A 21,059-nucleotide genomic window follows, 5' to 3' on the forward strand; every position below is an offset into this window, starting at 1 on the left:
GTACAGAACATTCTGGAGAAAGAATGAGGACATATAGTGTTGAAATATCTTTTGTTGATTTCGAATAATAATGTCATGAAGTCGTAAATTTTAAGGTCAAATTCCTAATACCAAAACAAAACATTGCGCTGCAGATAATTCCCGACTTACGCAATTTCATCATCACATCAGTGTCTTTATCATTTGTTTGAAACCTTTCCCAAACGTTCGTGCTATTTATGCATAAAACGGCTAATCTATCTTTACAAAAGCGCGTCTTTTTTAGTAAACAAAAGGCTAAAGATGGCATTATGAGATTTATCTTTTATCATTACACTCCTCCGCTCAACTGCCACGGCGGCCAAGTGGTTTTTTCTTCAAAATTCATGATCGCATTCCGAAATGAGTCACTTGTCGGTAAATCATGTATCGTATCCTTAACTGTTGCCGGGTGGTCATAATTTTTCATATTGTGTTTTCTATCTTTACATTATCTGAAAATTATTATACAATCCAACCTATTTTATCCGGCCATGATGGGACCAAGCATTGTCCGGATAAGTAGCCAGTGGGTGGGGCAGGGGCTGGTCCCCCCCCACCGCTTCATCATGGCCGTTGGTTCATGTAAGGCCGTCGGTAGATGTATGGCGTTGGTTAAAAAAAATTGGGGTTAACAATAGACTATTTTTTACCCAGGGTGACAGAAAAAAAGGAGAATTGTAAAAAATGATGAAAAATTGTGAATTAAATTGAATTATACATAACAATGTTGTGTTTTTATGTTGGTACTTGCTTATTATCCATTTTTTTTTTGCTCTTCACTTCTTCAAACCATGCACAACAATTTTGGGTCAACAAATCACAACTTCCGTCGGCAAAAAATATTTCGTCGGTATATTTACAAGTTGTGCCCCCACCCCCCAGTTCCAAAATCCTGGCTACGCCACTGTCTACACCTGCATGTTAACAGTATCTTCAGTCAATGAGCTTACCAGATGTCGCCATGTTTGTGTGTCATTCATAAAGAAAATATCATACCATTAGATTCTGAATAAATTGAATTATAATTATACTTGAGTATTTCCAGTTTATAATAATCATAATTTATCATTATTTCATTGCTTTATTAAATTCATTTATTGAGTACTGAAACATTTGCCTTGTACATGGACTGAATACCCCAGCCAGGTGAAAAATTAACCAACTTAACCTGTCACCAGACCTGTTTAGGAATGATAGATATCATATTTGAATTATATTATTGATGTTATTATTTCAGTATTCTAAAAAGATGATACAGAAGACACATCTTAATCTCCCACACAGACTATAATAGTCTGTGTGGGAGATTAAGGTCATATACCGTATTCGTTCCATTAACCGCCCATACCCCTATAAAGACGCCCATCCAGCGACTTTACTACACATGATCCTCTATCATTTGTGCAGGATCCATGCATGCAACTACTCGTGTATCAAACACAGAGCCATCAACACACAAAGTCCCCATTCTGGGCCATTTTTTTACATATGTAATTATGTAAACAATATAAAAAATAAGTGCCCACCCAAAATGACTTTGTTAAGCACCCTGGGCGGTTAATGAAATGAATACGGTATATATTTCTGGCCACTGACCATGATGCTCATTGAATTTCTTCACATTTTAAAACAAACAAAAGCAAAAAATCTGCTAAAATCTAAATCAAATCAAAATTAGACATCACAAAGTACTAAAAATAGTTTCTTATATTACAAGAACCTTATTCAACCTAATTAGCACCCTGGGTGTTTAAGCCAGTCACTTTTGTGGTGGGGTGCTTTAAAATTATGGAATGAAAGTCAAACATGTGAATTTGCACAATATAATTGTCATAATCCTAAGTCGGAATGTTAAGATGGGGAGTTTTAGGTATTTGACAGAATTTAGTTGTGCATTGAAAAGGGCCTGCTTAGACATTGTCACTTCAAAAATTTCACTGGGGTGTTTATCAAAGATGCAAATAGGGCTGTAGAAAAACTAGAGCGATAACCGCACCATAGCTGAACCATGTGGCTAAGGCAGTATATTGTGGTAGACCTATACCACTGTCACCCGGAGTCTGTAATGGACATAATCTCGAAATGCTACGAAGGTATGACCGGCCGAGTGGTGTTTAATGAAAGAGGAAAAGTAAAGAATATAAAATAAACTAGAGCAACTGTGCCCTTTGCAAGGGCACGAGGTAAGTTAGGCAGATGACTGTGACAATCTGTTCAAGCAGCAATACTGTGCTGGATTGTATTAATTTTAATAAGACTGTTTCATTAATTGCCGTTTTGATATACCTTGATCGTGGAAAGCTGGCATTTTGAAAACTTGAATTTTGACCGCTGTATGACCCCCTTAATGACCTTAAATGAATTTTCAACATGTTTAGAATGTGATAAGGATCACTGCATTTAAATTTCAGCTCAATTGGAGCATTTTGGAAAACTTGACCTTTGACCCCTTAATGACCTTAAATGAATCTTAAAATGTGTTTAAAATGTTTAGAATGTCATAAGGATCATTGCATATAAATTTCAGCTCAATTGGAGCATTTTGAAAAATTTGACCTTTGACCCCTTTATATGACCCCTTAATGACCTTAAATGAATTTTAAAATATTTTTTAAATGTTTAGAATATCATAAGGATCATTGTATTTAAATTTAAGCTCAATCGGAGCATTTTCGGGTAAAATGACCTTTTTTGACCCCTGTGACCCCTGGATGACCTCTGACGTTTGGAAATATTTTTATTATATTCTTTATGTTTTCCTCTTTCATATGACACCACTCATGGGGTCATACCTTTGTGGCATTTAGAGATATGTCCATTTCAGACCAAAAGGTTGCTGAGTAAGGAAGTAAGGAAGGAAGGAAGTAACATCGACTACTATAGGCTGAGACCATTTCATGGTTCAGCAAAAAATGAAAATTTGGAAAATATTAGGGAAAAGCACATCTGGGCTAAAAAGCCCCTTACAGGCTGAAAAATAAAATGAAAATATACAAATGTGCAGAAATTTGGACAAACCAGATTAATCTTCAAAACTTACATCTTTGGGTTATGCAGGGAGGGGCACTAATTAGGTTGAATATGGTATACAATATATCAATACAAAAGATACAAAGACTGTGCCTATTTCTACCTTTGATCTATTCTTACTAATAGTACAGTAACATTGTCTGAACTTCCTCTTTTAATAGCCTCCCACGCAACCTTATTACAAGCCGTTTCATACCGCACATCGGTGTCAGTTTTCCAGGTAGGAGAGTTAGGAGGGGAGGTAGCTTCTTCTTTCTGCAATGATACAAATGTAAATTTACTTTATTCATTACTCATGATTAGCTCGAACACATCATCACTATCAAATGGCTAAATAAACAATTTGAGCGTTTTTGTGGTTAAAATATTCAAATCCGAAAATGTTTGGATAAAGTCAAAGTGGATGTGATGAAGTCAAGTTGGATTTTACATAATTTGGCCCCTATTTGAGACAAAAAAGTTTCAAAATCTACAAGTCCACACTTTTTCAACTATTTTTGGAGTAAAACTGTTAGATCTGGAATGGCAAAAACTGTGCGAATTTGGTTGGAATTAAATGAATTCCAATCTCTTCCTCAAGGGGATGTGGTTTTTAAATAGAAGAGCCCATTCAGTCAGTTGTCAGGTGTCATCAGGTTACACTAGCAGTTTGAATTGTCAAGGACATCCAGTGGCGGTGCCAGGAATCTTTTTCAGGGGGGGCATGGGGGAGGGCAAAGTGAAATTTTTTGGGGAATCATCGAAAATTGCCACAAGAAGTGGAAATTTTGTAATTTTGTGTTTACTGGGAGGGGGAACTGGAAAGAGTTCTAATGGGGTATTTCCCCCCTTGGCTCTGCCACTGAAGACATCGGACTATATAATACCATAAAGATTCGCCTAATGGCGCTATGAGCTCCGATAAGTGGAATTTTAGGCACAACCTAAAAAAGTCCTCCCGTAAAATTCCCACAAGCAAATAAGGGCACAGAACCTTGATTCTTCCTGGAATTTCAGAGAAGGGAGCTCTCTATTTGCACATGAAATTACCCCAAGGCAAAGGAAAAAAAAAAGTCCAAGTGCGCCATTAGGCGAATCTTTACGGTAGCTTGACTTTCATACTACTACTCACCTCTAGAATTTGATTGATAAATTCCATGGCCGTTTCTGATGTGAAACCTTTCCAGAGTCCATCACAAGACAACAAGATGTATTTATCTTTAGGTGTTAGTTGGCATTTCTTAACATCTGGTATACATGATACTCCACAATGTTTGAATCGACCATCTCCTATAGACCGTGAGACTTCTAGGATGCCCATTATTCTGCCATCCCTGAAGAAAGAAAAAGGATGAAGTAGTTAGCACATTCCATCACATATGAAAAATCACAGCAGAATAGAAAGCAGATGTTAAATGATATGGTTTGGCAAATGATTTTTGCATCTAAATATGCCCCTTTTGCAATATGCAATGTTTCAGGTAATCCGTAGTCCACTGCCTAGCTATTGAATTTATATATAAACACAGATTTGTATTAATTTGTGCACAATTGATAGATTTTCCACATCTGATATTTTTAGCGACCATACTCACTCTGGTTGCTAGCTCCACAAGTGGACTATTTTCATTCCATTATGATTTTAAACACAGAAGTGAATGGAAAAGTTATCCCAAAAACAGGATCTGATATCAATGACTAAAGTAAATTCATCAGACTGTGGTCCTTCTAAGAATAGTGGATACTTTTTCTTTAAATCATGGAACACAGAGCACTAGAGACAAACTGGACAGCCATACACACACTGGACAACCACACACACCCTACACACCCCACATGTAATTGCCTCCAAACATGGATGCCGTTTAGGACTATGCAAAGGTGGTTGTCTGAATCCATACTCAATCGACATTACGAGGATGTTCTCCAGCATTTTGTTTGTGTATTTTTGTGTGCATGGAATTTCACCTAGCAACTGCAAACGTTATATCTCACGTACGATAGGGGACGTATTTCGCAAATACATTAGACATGCAATTGCGGTCATTTGCAGACCTTCAGAAACCGAGGACGGTCCCTCATTGCAGAGTGGTCCACGGTTTGAATGTGAAGTGCATGTGTGTGTGTCCTCGTTTGCTGGTAATCACACATGCACCCCTGCACAGCGTCATCATCCCTATATCTTTGTGTCAAAAATTGCCGTGATACATGTAGTACAATGAATCCTCTTGTTTTTCAACAGCTACGCATGGCGATTTTGTTCGAGATAGGCCGAGCGAATCGGGCTAAGCATACCATTTTACACACGATATGAGATTCCACAGAGCCTGCCACGGTTTTTACGATTTGCGCATGATATTTCTATTACAAGAAAATTTGATTTGTTGTCAGCTAAATCCCAGGTTTTATTTTTAATACACTAACTGGGAATTAAATACACTAATTAGCGGGGACCGGTATTTTGCTGTGGATATATTTTATTGCATTTTATATGTAACGATTTTGATCTTCAAAATAAAAATTGTGATATATTCAACTGTTTGAGAATTCCAATTCTATAAAGGAACACCTGTATTAGAAAATTAAATCACAAGTCATACAATACACACTATGGCACTTTCTTTATCTGCGTCAATAATAGAATATCGATTTCAATCGAATTGAATACATCGCTCCATTTTGAGTTTGTAGTTCACCACTGAGCGATCCAGCGATCGATTGCTAGCCAATCAGATAGAACTCCTTTTCTTTCGTTCGGTGCAATACCACTCGCCCGTCGCCCACCAACGGAGTATTAAGTTTATATTTATATTTATAATATAGGGTGTCGACACTGTGCCCTGTAAACAAGGACCTCTATCTGTATATGAATTAATCCTATCTAACCAAGGACTCACACACCCGGTTTCAATCGACACTGTGGACCTACCTAGACTATGCCATAGTCGATTTTTGATAAATAAAAGCATGTTATTTATCATGATGAAAGCATGAAAACTCGAAATTATACTGATATTTATTACATCAAAATACTAGTATAAAATTGTGAAGAAAAAAGTTTATATAATTATATTAGTGACAGTAAAAAAGTAAAGTGTATACGTGAGGCTTATATTATTGAATGCAACATATCATGTCATAATTATATTGGCACTTCAATACTGAACAATTCTGATTTTAGAATCTACGACTTTGAACAGGCAAAGTCCCTAACACATGCACTGTCAATCATACTTGTTTATCAATCCAATTTAACCGCAAGCAAATACAAGACGCGCTCATGTACTTACTGAGAGTTCAATGTTCCCGCCAACACAAAGGCCGCAGAGTTGTGTACCATGTAGTTATGAATGGTAATGGCAGGTGCCCGGAGGATTTAAACCATAACGAGATCTGGGCGCCCAATCACAAGCCAGATCCAATTAAAGATGCATTACATCATGGCCAATTTTAGTTAGGCCAGAAATTGGCCTAATTCTCCATAGAGTCCCGTGTTAAAAATGTTAACCGCAAGTCAAAGTCAGTAGTCCAATTGGGAAGCTAACTAACAGAGGGGTACGGTAACTGAAAAGATCAGTTGTGAAAATCTATCACTTGTGCACACATTAATTAAATCAGAGTTTTAAGCTTAAATACAATATCCAGAGTATACACAATGGGCAAGTGGACTACGGAGTAGTCTATGGACCTACCCCACACACCCCGACAATTTCCTATCCAACCATGACCGACACACCCCCAACAACTTCCTATCCAACCGTGACCCATCCTGAACCCTAAAACATGGACCACTTTTAAATGCATTTTTATGTTATTTGCATTGTCCTGGTTATAGCCAGCAACAGTGGACGTCCACGGTTGCAGGTGTGTCCACGGTGGTGATGTGTGTATTCTAATGTAGGTCCACGTTTGCAGGTAATTACATACGCACCCCTACATATACATATATACATAAAAAGAAGTAATTACACAGTCTCTACCATTCAAGTGACACAATCAAATGATCAGGTTGCTGAGTGAGAATGCAAATTCAGAAAAAAAGTGATTCACTTTCATTTTTCCATTGGAAGAGGAAACATGCTATAACTGGTTGGATTCGATTTCATTTAATGATTAACCTGATCTGATAAAGAACTTGCAAAAACAAACAGAATATCTAACAGTTCACAAACTTAACGAGGAACTATACTTTTGGAAAGAATATATTCTGGTTTCAGTCATAATTTTCCATGTTAAGGAAACATTGGTTAAATTGTGGGAATCTGAGTGTTATAAAACAAACAACAACTTCCCCTGTGCTGGTGAATCTGTCTATATAGCAGGCGTGGGCAATTCACTTTTTAACTTGGTGGGCCAGAAATAACAAAAGACAAATTCTGTAGGCTGCTGCAGTTTTATATTGTGTTAATATGAGGTCCATTTAAGTCACTTCCAGGCATTTTAGGGCCAAATTATTCAATTTTACTAATAGTTTGTCAACATTATTTTTCAAATAATGTTTGATACATACGCTCTTTTCACATAAGTCTATAACCCCTGACCCTTATCTAAAACACTCTGAGATCACTGAAACAAAAGCCCATACATATAGCACAAGAAATTTGGGAACTTTTGGATATTGTCGTCATTATTGTATAATTTTGGGTTCAGTATTAAGTGATACTGCAAAGAACTTCCTGGGAAGGCCTTTTGATAAAGAAACTGTAACTATTAGGTTTGGGTCATACCAACAATTAAGTCAGAAAACTAGAATGGCGACTTTAAGATAGTGGTCAAAAATTGGTCTTGAATTATGACATTTGAATTCAGAAATCTTAGTTAGTGTTGCATCTTTTATCATGTGGTGAACACATTGGGCTGATCAGATGCCGATTCAGATCAATACTGAACCCAATCCCACATGCTTGCACATGCTGGAGGGGTAGTAGAAATGCTTGATTCAATTATCCCTATAGTGGGGCTATTTTTAAACTAACAATTCCAAAACTTCCATGTCATGATGCTTCATGTGTGATTGACACTTGTCTATGCTACACCCATTGGATCCGATTGGTTGTAAATACCAATGCATTTTACAAGCGTTAACGTTTTATGGCAGTGCGGAAAAGAAGGGGAGCGTGGCCTAGCGGTTAAGGCGTTGGACTGTGAATCCGGGGGTCAAGGGTTCGGATCCCAGGTCCGCCTGAGCTCGGCTGGCTCTTTGTGTCCTTGAGCAAGGCACTTCACTCTACTTGCTTAGTGCTCCGGAGGGCACTTTAAGCTGTCGGTCCCGTGTACATGCATATTTTCTCACATTAATGTAGTGGCACGTTAAAGAACGTCACAGGCTATTCGAAAAGAGCAGGGGATCATTCCGGTACTGTTGACTGTACTTCAAAAATACACTCATTTACTCTAGGTTCCAGAGTAAAAAATAAGTGCAGCTTGTCTGTACGCAGTGCGATAATACTCATACATATGAGGGAGGCACTTACAAGGAAGAAGAAGATTATTTTTCACAAATGCACTGGGATTGAGTTTTGTGTTTGTTCAGGCTGACAACTCTGTAAAACTCTAGGAAGCCTCTTGTGAAGCTGATCATTATCCTTATAATAATTAATATTGTATGTTTTTCTTTTTTCTTTGTTTCGATAATAGGAAACAAAATAGTGTGAAATTACATAGGGAGGAAGTGGTGGCAACACCTTGTTTTTCACAGGTGAATATCATTTCTACTTTCATTTCTGTCATTTTCCTATTCTTAGAATGTGTTTGTTTGAGCAATATTATTTCAATCCATTTCATCACGGAGAACTGGAGCTTGCAGACGACAAATAAATTCTGCTTAGCTATCATCACCTTTAGTCATGAAAGCAGCCTCTCAAAAACGGCAAAATAAAATTGATTGAAGTAACACATTATTGCACTGTGGATTAGGAAAAAATACTAGCTACAGCAACAGTATGAATGTGAACAACACTGCTACCAATGAAACTGGCTCACTGTTGCCAGGTTACATCTTAGATGTCTCATACTGGGAACAAATTCTTGTTGCAGTGATTCTTGGATTGATAAGTATCACTGGACTTATCGGGAACACCATGATAATTGCTGCAGTGGCTTTCTCGAAGAAACTCCAGACTTCAACTAACGCATTTGTGACAAGTTCGAGCATAGCTGATCTGTTGACATCCTTTGTGCTTATCTGGTATGCTGTTGGTAGTCTTGGCAACAATGAATGGCCAATACCAGGTGCCTACTGGATATGTCAGTTTACAGGTTTTATGATATGTGCCTGCCTAGGAACCAGCATGTGGAATCTAGGTGCCATTGGTATAAACCGACTCATCTACATCATAAAACCGTTGTGGTACAAGAAGATCTTTACATCCTGGAAGCTTGTTATTCTTGTGGCGATACCATGGGTCATCCCGGCAGCTACTCTTCTAATCCCTCTTGCAACTGGAGATGTTATTTATGGGTATAACAAACTTCAGTTAATATGCGCTGTCTTTAATGCAACAAATGAGTTCGACCTTCTTGTAAACATAGAACTACTTTTCCCATTACTAGCAATAGTTGGAAGTTATACATGGATCTACCTGTACATCAAGAAACACTTTCGGGAACAGAAGCAACATTTGACACAGATTTCTCCCACCTGTATGACTGATAATTCACAGAGTCATGGCATGCAAAACAAGTCCACACCAGAACTTGCAATCGCCGAAGGGGGCCATGATCCTGAAGAGGGCCACAATATTGAAGAGGGCCATGATCCTGAAGAGGGCCACAATATTGAAGAGGGCAATGATCCTGAAGAGGGCCATGATCATGAAGAGGGTTATGATCCCAACATCGCCACAGCAAATCGCAGACGGAAACAAATATCCAAACAAGAGATCGCAATCACCAAAAACCTCTTCATTGTAGTCATTGGATTTTTCGCCTGCTTTGTTCCATTTTTCACGGTATTGTTATTTAAGAACTATACCAATACCGAACATATCGTATTTTATTCCAAGCTTGGCCCATTTGCTAACAGTGCCATTAATTTCATAATATATGCCATGAAACATCCAGATTTCAAAGTTGTACTGGGACATATGATGAGGCGTTCATATGCTGATATCCCACAACCATCACCAATCCTAAAATACCTACTCTCATGGAGGAACTAAAGACTTTGCTCAACTGTACAATATTTTCTGGAAAATAACAGATGAAATGTGAATTATATTAGACTTCGCTTAAAAGGGCATATCGTGATCCACAGCCTCATCCCCCCACTTTTCTCAAAAAAAAGTTGAGATTTTTATATCACTGGAAACCTCTGGCTACATAATGTTTATGTATAAAATATTTCTTGCAGATTAATTCGTTTAGCAAAGATATCGTGAAATTTGAATTTCGTTCTGGTGTACCAGAACGAAATTACAACGCATTGTCTATAGAGCAGTGTAATACACATAATCATGCATACCTCATGAACGCAAAATCGGAATCAACTGAAATTTTGGGAATAGGTTTTTTCGTGGATATCTAATGAAAAATGACATAAATAGAGGATGCTAGGATCACGAAATACTCCTTTAATTATAAGTATTCTAGGAAACTGAAAAATATTTCACATTTCAGGTGATCTTGGGTTTGGGTAAAATTGTCAAATTCTGAATTTACAACAACTGTACATGTTGCCTGTCAGATTAACATATAAAATGAATGGGTTATTCCAATTGAAATCCATACACTCCCTGACTGTGAAAAACATGACCTTAATCTCCTACACAAGGGGGTGTATCGTGTAGAGTTCAAATGGAGTCGCCCATTCAGGTAACCCCATTTGGAATTCACACTCCCTGTGTGGAAGATTACGATCACGTCTTCCATTGGAGGTGTATGGATTTCAACTGGAATAGACCAATGGGATGTGCTCTTTACATAGTCATTTTGAATGTCAATATAAGCGGATTGCTCCAGCTGCAGCCTGCATAGCCCCACTGGACAGGAACTTATGACATTTGGTCAGCATCATTGTAAAAATAAATTTTGATAAAAACATCCAGTGAGGGATATTAGAGCCCAGCGAACATGAGACTTCAGAGAGACTTTATCAGAAATGAAGAATAACTACATGGTCCTAGGAAATGATTAGAGCCTTCTTTATCTGAACTTTATATTGAACTTTAATTGTGAAGTTTAGAGTATGCTTTGCAGATTCAATGAAATGTTAATTTTATTACTTGTTTGAATTATATCATTAACTTTGAATTATATCTCTCAAAAATCAAAATTTATTTGATATGTGTTAGAGTCTACATTGTCAGCGTTATAAAGAACAATCAAGAATAATTGGCTGCAATACCAACAGGGCTATAGCCACGCTGGTCGGTGCCAGTCGGGGGTAACCGGCAGTACGGACCGGCACCCGACCGGCACTAAAAAAATTTATTTTTTTATTTTTTCCCCACAAATGTTTTATTTAACATAAAAAGAGTAAAAAACCAAAAAAAATTTGGGGGGTATACCCCCTAGCCTATTCCCAGATCCCTTGTGTTCGCAAAAAAGATTGAGCCCCGAGCCAGCCCTCTAATTGGATAGTAAAATTAGCCGGCACTCAACTTGGGCTAGCTATAACCCTGAATACCAATATATATGGATATTTACCTCCAATCGAAATGTATTTTACTTCCACACTTAGAAGGTGAGTGTTTCTAAAACTTTCAGTGATTGGATCTTTTTCCCATGTGGCTACAATATGTTATGATATAGACTTTTAACAGGCGCGTATCCAGGAATTCGTAGACCGGGGGCGCAAAGAAGATCCCAGTTAAATACAGTATGTCCGCGACGCAGGGGGTGTCTGAGGGGAGATGTGGCCCCCTCAGAAGTGAGAAACTTTTACAAAATGAAGAGCTAATGAAGCCATTTGGTGGACCATTTTGGCACTATTGTTATGGAAAATTTTAGTTTGAAAAAGTCGAAAATTTGTGAAATGAGGGCCCAATTCATGGTCAAGTTTTCACTGTTATTGTATAAATTATTGTTTTAAATTTTGCCCGAAATTTTGCAAAATGAAGGCCCAATTAAAGCCATTTAGTGGGCGATTTTGACATTATTGTGTACAGTTTTAGTTAGAAAAAGTTACATTATTTACTATTACTGTAGGCCTAATTATTAAGTTATTGCCTAAAACATACAAGAGTCTAATACAGTAGCGAAAACGGCCATTGAGTTGTTTATCCATACGCAGGGGGGTGTTTAAGGGGTGTTCACTCCTCAGAAGTTGGGAAATTTTGCAAAATGAAGGTCGAATTGAAGTCATTTTGGTGCATCATTTTTACACTATTATTGCTTTCAACAATAAAAAAAGGGCCCAAACTCAATTTGCAAAATTTTAAATGTAGAAAAAAAATAAATGTTACGCTGGTCCACTGATACTAATAGGACTATAAGACGCGAGACTCGCAATTACTAAAGCATGCATGGATAGATCATGTTGATGTTGAGCATCAGTGAGTCCATCTTAATTATACTGAAAATGCATATCGGTGGGTCCGTAATACTAATTTTCACATGCTTTTGGGCCGAGGACTCGCCTTCAAGCAATGCCTAAATAATTACAGGCCTATAGGCCTATTATACTTCCGATCGACCTGACTGTGCTTTTTTAGGCATGGGCCTACTCACGCGTGCAATTTAACCTTTTCTCTTTTTACCTCTTCTCTTTCTCATTTCTTTCCCTTCTCTCCTAGCCTCTCCTCTCCTTTTTTGCCCCCCCCCATACGTATAATAATAGGCCTAGTCGGCCCTAGTGTTTGATACAATCTTCTATAAAATCTAAAATCACATGCAGTAGCCTACTATTTTATGCTGAAAAATAACCATAGTCTATGTAGCATATACTCGAGTACTCACGAAGTTTGCACCCCTTCTCTCTTTCTCTCCCCTCTCTTTCTCCTTCTCTCTTCCCCTTCCCTTTCTCTCCTCTCCTTTTTTACCCGGGCGCACCCTTCGCTTTCACCCCTGGATACGCACCTGTTTAATTTCCTAAATGAATTCAGTTGAATACGGATACTGTAGTGGTATGATTCTTGCTGGGGTGCTAAAGGTCCCGGGTTCAATTCCTGGTAAGGCGGGTTAAAATTTGTCCATTTTTAAGCCAAAATTGTTTATTTTCATGTGAAAATGTACATATTGCACTGGGAAATATATTTTGTGATGTAATTACAACATTAAAGGAAGTCTCTGGCAATCACAACATTATGCCTTATATGTTAGGAAAATAATTATCAAGCACGAATCACATGGTTTTATTTTAAACAAACTCATATCGACCATAAAAACGAATAAAAACGGCTGTGTCTCAACAATCGACATTCAAAATTCCCGGGCGCCGAAATTGTCTGGTGCAGTGAGCACAAATAACCATGACGTCAATGCACCAGACAATTTCATGATTGGTCCTTGATAATTATTTTTCTAACATATAGGCCTAAGGCATAATGTTGTGATTACCGGACACTTCCTTTAAATCAACCATAGAGCTTCATGTTAAACAGCCAAGAGAGCCAGTGGCGGGGTTTCTTTCATTTTATCATTATTTTACCATTTTTGGTAAAGAATAACAAAAATAACTTTTTGATGGAAATCATAGATTATGGGTTAAGTGTTTCTTGATGAAAGCTCCTCTGAGTTTATATGACCTCTACTTCTATCTCTCCCCCACCAGGGGTAGCGTTAACCCCCGATCGGGGGTGAATGACCCCCTAAATTTAAAAAATAGTAATTTTTCACCCTCCATATATTGGGAATGTGCAAGCTCGGGGGTGAACTCTGACCCTCTACTTTTGGACCTTACTCCTACCCCTGACTACACTGCAAAATATTTTTCACCCCGAGATTTAATTTTCACCCCATGTATTTGGATTTTCTGCAAGCTCGGGAGTGAAAAACATGGAAAAACAACCCCCGACTTTCGGGCCTTAATGCTACCCCTGTCCCCCACTCCTGTACATCTATCATCATGTATATTTTACTGTAAAAACTGATGTCATTTACTATATGTGACACAATCTGTTCCATGGGGGCCACAGGAGGCATTTTTGAAAATTGAGTTGCTATAACTATTACCTTATACAAACATTAAGCTAAGTATACTGAAATCACCAAAGGTGTAGCATACTTGGTTCTAAAGTTCAGAAGTTTTGTGATGTGTATTTTCTTATGTATTTGATTGGGTTTTTAACTCCATATTTCTGCCTTTATCTCAATTTGAAATTTTCCCCCATGGACCAGATTGTGTCACATATTATTAAGAGTTCTATCATTATTATTGACATTATTAGTTCTATTATTTATCAATGTAGATGTATATTCTGTAAAAAATGATTTTGATAGATATGTGAACCTTTTTTATGAAACTGAAGGTTTTTTGGTATATGTGAAGCTATGGGACCGGCTACAATGAAATGAGTATGAAATCGCAAGTTGGTAGTTTTGAGGCATCCTGGCTGACTGAGTTAATATTCTTTGCGAGACATTTGGGTTGAGTGAGTTGGATGTTCTTTGTTTGCCTATAAAAGCCAGTAATCTATCCTTTGTGAATGGCCCATTGTTCCCACATTAACAAAAGACATACAGACATACTTCTAACTTGAACAGGTGCGTGTGAAACAAATAACTCCAAAGCAATATCCAAGGCGTTTCGAAACTACCAACTTGCGACTTTGCACTCAGTTTGTTGTAGCATGTCACATATGTACATTAGGACTGATTCTAACAAAAATTAATTTTTTGATTTTTAAGCATGACCATCCATCCTCTTATCATTTTGTTTATTTTAGTGAACAAATTACCCCATGCAAATTGTATCACTTTTGAATCAAGTTTAGAGAGTGCTACCCGACTTGAAACTTCTGAACTTTATATTCAAAAGTGATAACATTTTGAACGTGGTATTTTGCACTAAAATGGATCAAATGATAAGCTGGCCCATTAAAAACTCGAAACTTAGTTTTTCTCAGAATCACCTTAATGTACACTGTACATTGTACTTTTGAGTAAAAAAATATAAATAAGATCTCTTTTACTGTGAGGATGTATACAGAGCATTTAAATCTGACTATAAATAACTAACAACCAGTGTGGTATTCGTAAAAATATTTGTAAAATTCCCTATAGGCATTTGTTTTGGCCCTGTGTTACTGTGATAATTTCAGATTCAGATCAGATTCAAATTTTATTTATTTCAATTCATGGCCCATAGGCCAAATTCTATAAAATATAACATTTACATTAAAGGAGTATTTCATGATCCTAGCATCCTCTATTTATGATATTTTTCAGTTGATATGTATGAAAAAAGCTTTTTCCCAAAATTTCAGTTGATTCAGATTTTGTGTATATGCGAGTTATGCATGATTATGTGTATTTACTGCTCCATAGACAATGCGTTGTGATTTCGTTCTGGTAATTCAAATTTCACATATTTTTTGCTAAACGTATTAATCTGCAAAAACTTTTTTGTACATAAACATTATGTAGCCAGAGGTTTCCAGTGGTATAAAATTCTCATTTTTTTAAGAAAAGTAGGGGGTGATGCTGTGGATCATGAAATGCCCTTTCAAATTACAATAAAAAACATAATGAAAAAAACCTACAAAATTTACACAAAGTCACAACCAAATTACTAAAAGAAATGGCTATCTTTTAGAATACCCTACCATTTTTTACATTCACAGTGTATGTGTATGGGTCGTTCATAAAAGACCCCATTGAAAATCTACAGTGCAGGGGTCGAAATAAGCGATAGCCCGATAGCCATGGCTATTAGGTTTTCTGTCGGGCTATTGGGTTTTATCTCCATGTAGCCCGTCGGGCTATTGACACTCGCTGTCGTGTGTAAGTTCCACAGGGGTTTTCATGCTTCGATCTACAATATTTACGGCCTGTCCAGAAATTATGTAACATAAAATGCAATGTAACATAAATGTTGAAGTGAAGTCACCGTAGCATTGTAACATAATTTGAAAATAGAAATAAAGTACACACCGCCGGCATAATTACACAGATTGCGATATTGTCTAGAACCACTGCTGATAAGTTATTGCAGTACTGAATGATGACACGTACATGAGTTGGTAATTTCTAATTCTAGGGATCGGAAAGAAATGCTTTGTGGGTGGTCGTAGAGATATGCCATCGGTGAAATATGACAAAGTTGCCCTTGAATTATGTTTTATAGTTATCATACTGTCATTTTTTATTGAGTAAAGCATGGGTTCCATGTGGTGCCAATGGTGTTGAATTCTGCACTTTGCCGAAGTTGAACTGCATTTTGTGGAATTCGGCGAACTTTTATGGCATAAAGCAACACTTTTATAATTAAGTAAACTGCTTGGGAACTTTCTTAAAAAGCGAGATAGTTGGTTACAGGCGAGAATCGTGGCGTGGAAAGCTAGATCACATTTTTTGCCGGACTTTAACTATTTATACCATGATACCAGTAACACATCATTGTAACCAAAATCACAAAATCTAATACTAATATATTAATTAAAACGGTACATTCAATACTTGACAGATTAGAGAACCCCTCATTTTAGGATTTGAGCACATATTTTTAACACTTTCAGGGGGTTCAGGGGTTCTGAGAACCCCTGGTTTTAAAACCTAGTGCTACCCCTGATTATGAGGGGTAAGGGTTACTCAATAATAACTGAATATTTGAACAAACGATTGGTTTGAATTGTGCGAAAACAATGTCTTTTTTCAGGGCTATTGAATTTCCTTCAGGGCTATCAGAAAAAAATGGCTAGATAGCCCGGATGGCTATCAGGAAATGGTCCCTTATTTCTACCCCTGCAGTGGTAGGGTATTCTAAAAGAAATCCAAAGAAATGAATTGCACTTGCTGAGGCAAAATCCAGTTAAATACACAATGCAAAAGATAAATAAATGTATCTCACAAATCCCAAACGTCACCTAAAAACTATTTCACCTGAATATACAGACCTGACCCATACATGGTCGAATCCAACGAAAAAGTGTACACGGCATGTTCAGGGCCATAACTTAAAAGTATTAATCAATTGGCATTCGTTTTTTGTATTGTGTTTATTCGCCTTGATCATACGCTCGGCGCCATATATAACAAGACCCCTTCTGTGAAAAAACTTAGACACAGAGAGCCCAAAACATGCTATTTTTACCCATTTTTTCAAAATAGTTCTTAAAGTATTTTTAAAAACATCTAAGTCAGTTATGAAAAGAAGTCATTGGATTGAATCTAAATTGATTTCCTGAAAGGTGTGTATTCAAAGATTGCCTGTTCAATTTTTCACATATTTGTACATAATTATGAATTTTTGTGATAATTTTTTGAGTGGTATTTTTTTACATTACCTACTAATACAATTTTTCATAGCACTAGATATATCTTTAAAAATGGAATTCACTAATAAATGCGCAATTGATACAAGCTTTGATATGTCTAATACTGAAATGCATTGCATTCGGACATCTTTATTATTGTGTATAGCTGCCAGAAATTCTAAATGGCACAAAGGTAGGTTTGGTAAAAATATGCATTACCTCGAATACATGTTAAAAGCTGTGTCATTTCCACAAAGTGAGAGAATAGTAAACAATAGTTAAGCAATAGGTGCAGGGTAATACACTCTTTATTTCTACCAAGTTTCAATAGCCTGCGTTTAAATATTTCTGAGATGTCAACAATAAAAGCAAGTATTCAGAGGGTAAATTTCGGTAACGAATGTTACCTACGAATACAATTTGACATCATGACAGTATTGTGAAACACCGCCATTCATGCCAATGCCCATATTGGTACATAACGAAGGCCTGTATGTTTGCTATCAAATAATATATGTCAATGAAAGTTGCGAATTCACATACATGCCCACCATACAAAAGTGAATACGGCTTAATTGTTGAAAAATATGTACTGAAATAGACGACGGTCTGCTCATTTGAAAGAAAAATCAGATTCAAAGAAGATTAGAAGGGATAAATACTTGGATTTGTCAGCTGTCATGTGTGCTTCACTTTAAATGTTTACCGACCTTCAGGTTTCTGATTAATTTGTGTCCAAATTGATTTATTCGAAGGTAACTTTTGACGTTTTCGCTAAGGTTACCTCCGAATACCATGAAAAAAACGACAGTTCTCATTGTCTCATGATCTGGACAACACAGTGATGGACCCTGGTATAAAGCTAATTGTAGTTGCCCTCAAACGAAAGGCCACAAGAGGCGTAACTGACTCCAAGATGGACTTCACAAGTCTGCAATAACGGTTTTAAGCGATTTGTGTGCAATTAAGCAAATTAAAGTCACTTTAGTGCCTTTGTTTCTTACTTCAATCATCTTTCAACCGCTGTGAACCGACATTATTAATACATGATAGGGTCTAAAGTATCAATAAACGCACATAAAGAAAATAATACATTCAAAGTGCTTTATAAAATGAAGTTTTGATGCGATATCCAACAAAAGTCTAATTCTTACCTACAAATACTGAAATGTTACTTACGAATACAGCATAATACATGACATGTGTAATGAAGTGTCCCTACCAATGGAAATTAATTGTCAAAAACTTTAAGCGGTACCCCAGGACACTATTATTACCCATATACGGATTCATTCAACAATTATTTATTATGTAAAATTGCTGATTAACTACTTGTATATCAAAATGAAGTGGTCAAAATCTTGCTAAGCATCAAAAAAAATGTTGATTTAAGGTAATAGCATTTATTCATTTGGACATACCATCTGAAAGAGATCTAAAAACTACCATTTTATTAATTTATTACCATAATAGCAAAATTTAAACCTCTAAACTCAATATAGATATTGTTAAATAGCTCATGTTACCTACGAATACCCGGGTTTCTTCACCTTTTCATTGTGTAAAGCGTTAGGTGTATGCGTATAATTCCTAATATTCTTGAAAACATATATCATACTCGTTCTTATACAATGTGTGAATTGATTCACACTCATTTGATAAATAAAATACAGAAACTGACCTAAACTTCATTTTCAAAAATAAACTAGCATAAATTGACTAAGATCATATTGATCGCGTTATAATAATAAAAACAAATATTTTCTGGTTGAGCTAGCATTTTCCTGACACCCTGTGGTCTACATTACACCTAAAAAAAGCGTTAATGGGAATATTCCATTTGTTTTAGGTTGATTAGTATTGCGATAGTGAAAGCATCCTAGTGGTTTTCGTAGGTAACATTGGGTTTTGATATCACATTTACTATCACACGTCCTGGATTAATTTTTCAAGATTAGTAATAGTCCCAAACAGAAATGTTTGGTAGACTCATAACCGGTGCGATCTTACCTTTCCGATGTTGATTAAGATACTTCTTGCATCGATCCCGAGATGCGGAAAACCAATAGTCATTTTGTCCCACATAAATGAATAAATAACAAAAACCCCGATCCCCGGTGGACTCACCCAAAAGGTGACGTCACACCATATGATCGTCCCTTATCCGACGTGGGATCCGCTACTCGGACCAAACTTGTAGGGGGTGGCGGGGTCGGGATAATCAACATCGAAAGGTAAGATCGCACCGGTTATGAGTCTACCAAACATTTCTGTTTGGGACTAGACTCAGTACACCGGTCGATCTTACCGCTTCGATGTTGATTAAGATACTTCTTGCATCAACATCTGAAAGATCGATCTAGCAAGTAACCGACGGATGGAGGTACAAGATTGGTCAGCATCTGATCAGGGATCGGGAGCGGGTAACGATGGTGTTCGCGAGGTCAGAAAATATTTTCCCCCAACGGTCGGGAAAAAAAAAAAAAAAAAAAAAAAGACCCGCGATCACAGACATAAACCTCCTTACTAATAAGTGTGGAGGTTAAGAATAGCGGCACGGGTTCTTACCATGCGGAGTATTCTGTATAGTCTGAAAACCTGGTACCCGTACACCACCGTATTATGATCGCCGAACAATGTCCCGGTAAACCTCCGCCCGTCTCTGATTACTAACGTAAACGGAAGTATCGTAGAGAAGGGCGAAGGTGGCTTCCGGGACACCGCCTGCTAGATCTCTTCAAGGGACAACCAACGGTATACCCAAGATGATGAGATAGCTCGTGGTCGAGTGGGTCGTGGGACGCGAAACCTTCGCGATCCCGGACCCCACCAACACCTGGACCAGCCATTGCGACAGCGGCTGGACCGAAAGGCTCTGTAAGGGTGATGAATGCGGCAGTGAGACCCTCGCAAGGCTTGTGTTCGGAAGAAATAGTGCTGCAGCGCCTTATCGGACACCCCAGCCTATCTTTGGCTTCAGCCGAACCTTGCCCAACCCTGGGGATTGGAGAGGGACGAATGTCGGTATGCACCGCGCCCGTTCAGTAGTCACGAGAACAGAGCGCTGAAACAGTGTCGCTCCAGTGTTTGTGAACACGGAAGCTAACCTCGAGACCGTGTGCAACTCAGCACCGCCGTCCCGAAGCCAACGCCAAACCGGAAAGCCATCTTGAGAGTTACGTATTTAAGCGTGCCGCTTTTGGACGGAAGGTCAAAAGGGTGACCCTTAAAGTAATCTAAGACTGTGTTGGGATCCCTTAGGAGGATCACTTTCCTTTTTGGTAGACACTCGTTGAACATACCGCCGAGGCGTAGACTAATAAGGTAACCATCGGCTATGATAGTCGACCCGTCTCGAAACCTCGGTGAATGGAGAGGACAGCTGACTTATAGCTGGCCCCAGTGGCCCGCTGAAGTCTTGCTTGGAACTTTTCTGTCAGAAACTGCGGAACTAGCAGCACAGAGGCTCTAGCGGGAGAGCTATTTGTCTCATTGCACCAAGCGTAGTATGGAGCCAGACTCTGGCTATACGTACGGAGGGTAGACTTCCGTCTAGCCCCGGCGATGAGAAAAACAGCTTCTGATGAAAAGTACCCCTCCGCTGCGCGCTCCCTGGTAAGGGCCATGCAGCTAACTGCAGGTGCTCTAGTGATAGACTGGTACCTCCGCTCCGGG

At 37.9% G+C, this 21,059-nt stretch overlaps 1 protein-coding gene across 2 annotated transcripts in view; it reads right to left on the reverse strand.

Moving 5' to 3' along the window:
• Positions 1-588: 588 nt before the first annotated feature.
• The window catches only part of LOC140156915 (integrin-linked kinase-associated serine/threonine phosphatase 2C-like), a 51,161-nt gene continuing 30,690 nt past the window's right edge, over positions 589-21,059 (reverse strand). For both annotated transcript variants that reach the window (XM_072179958.1, XM_072179957.1), the window contains exons 8-9: positions 4,163-4,364; positions 589-3,306 (exon numbers count right to left, since the gene is read on the reverse strand). In XM_072179958.1, the coding sequence (XP_072036059.1) occupies positions 3,151-3,306; positions 4,163-4,364 (358 nt within the window). In that variant the 3' untranslated portion in view covers positions 589-3,150. The remainder of the gene's footprint in view (positions 3,307-4,162; positions 4,365-21,059) is intronic.

The sequence above is a fragment of the Amphiura filiformis genome, chromosome 7, assembly GCF_039555335.1.
Source record: "Amphiura filiformis chromosome 7, Afil_fr2py, whole genome shotgun sequence".
Lineage (NCBI taxonomy): Eukaryota > Metazoa > Echinodermata > Ophiuroidea > Amphilepidida > Amphiuridae > Amphiura > Amphiura filiformis.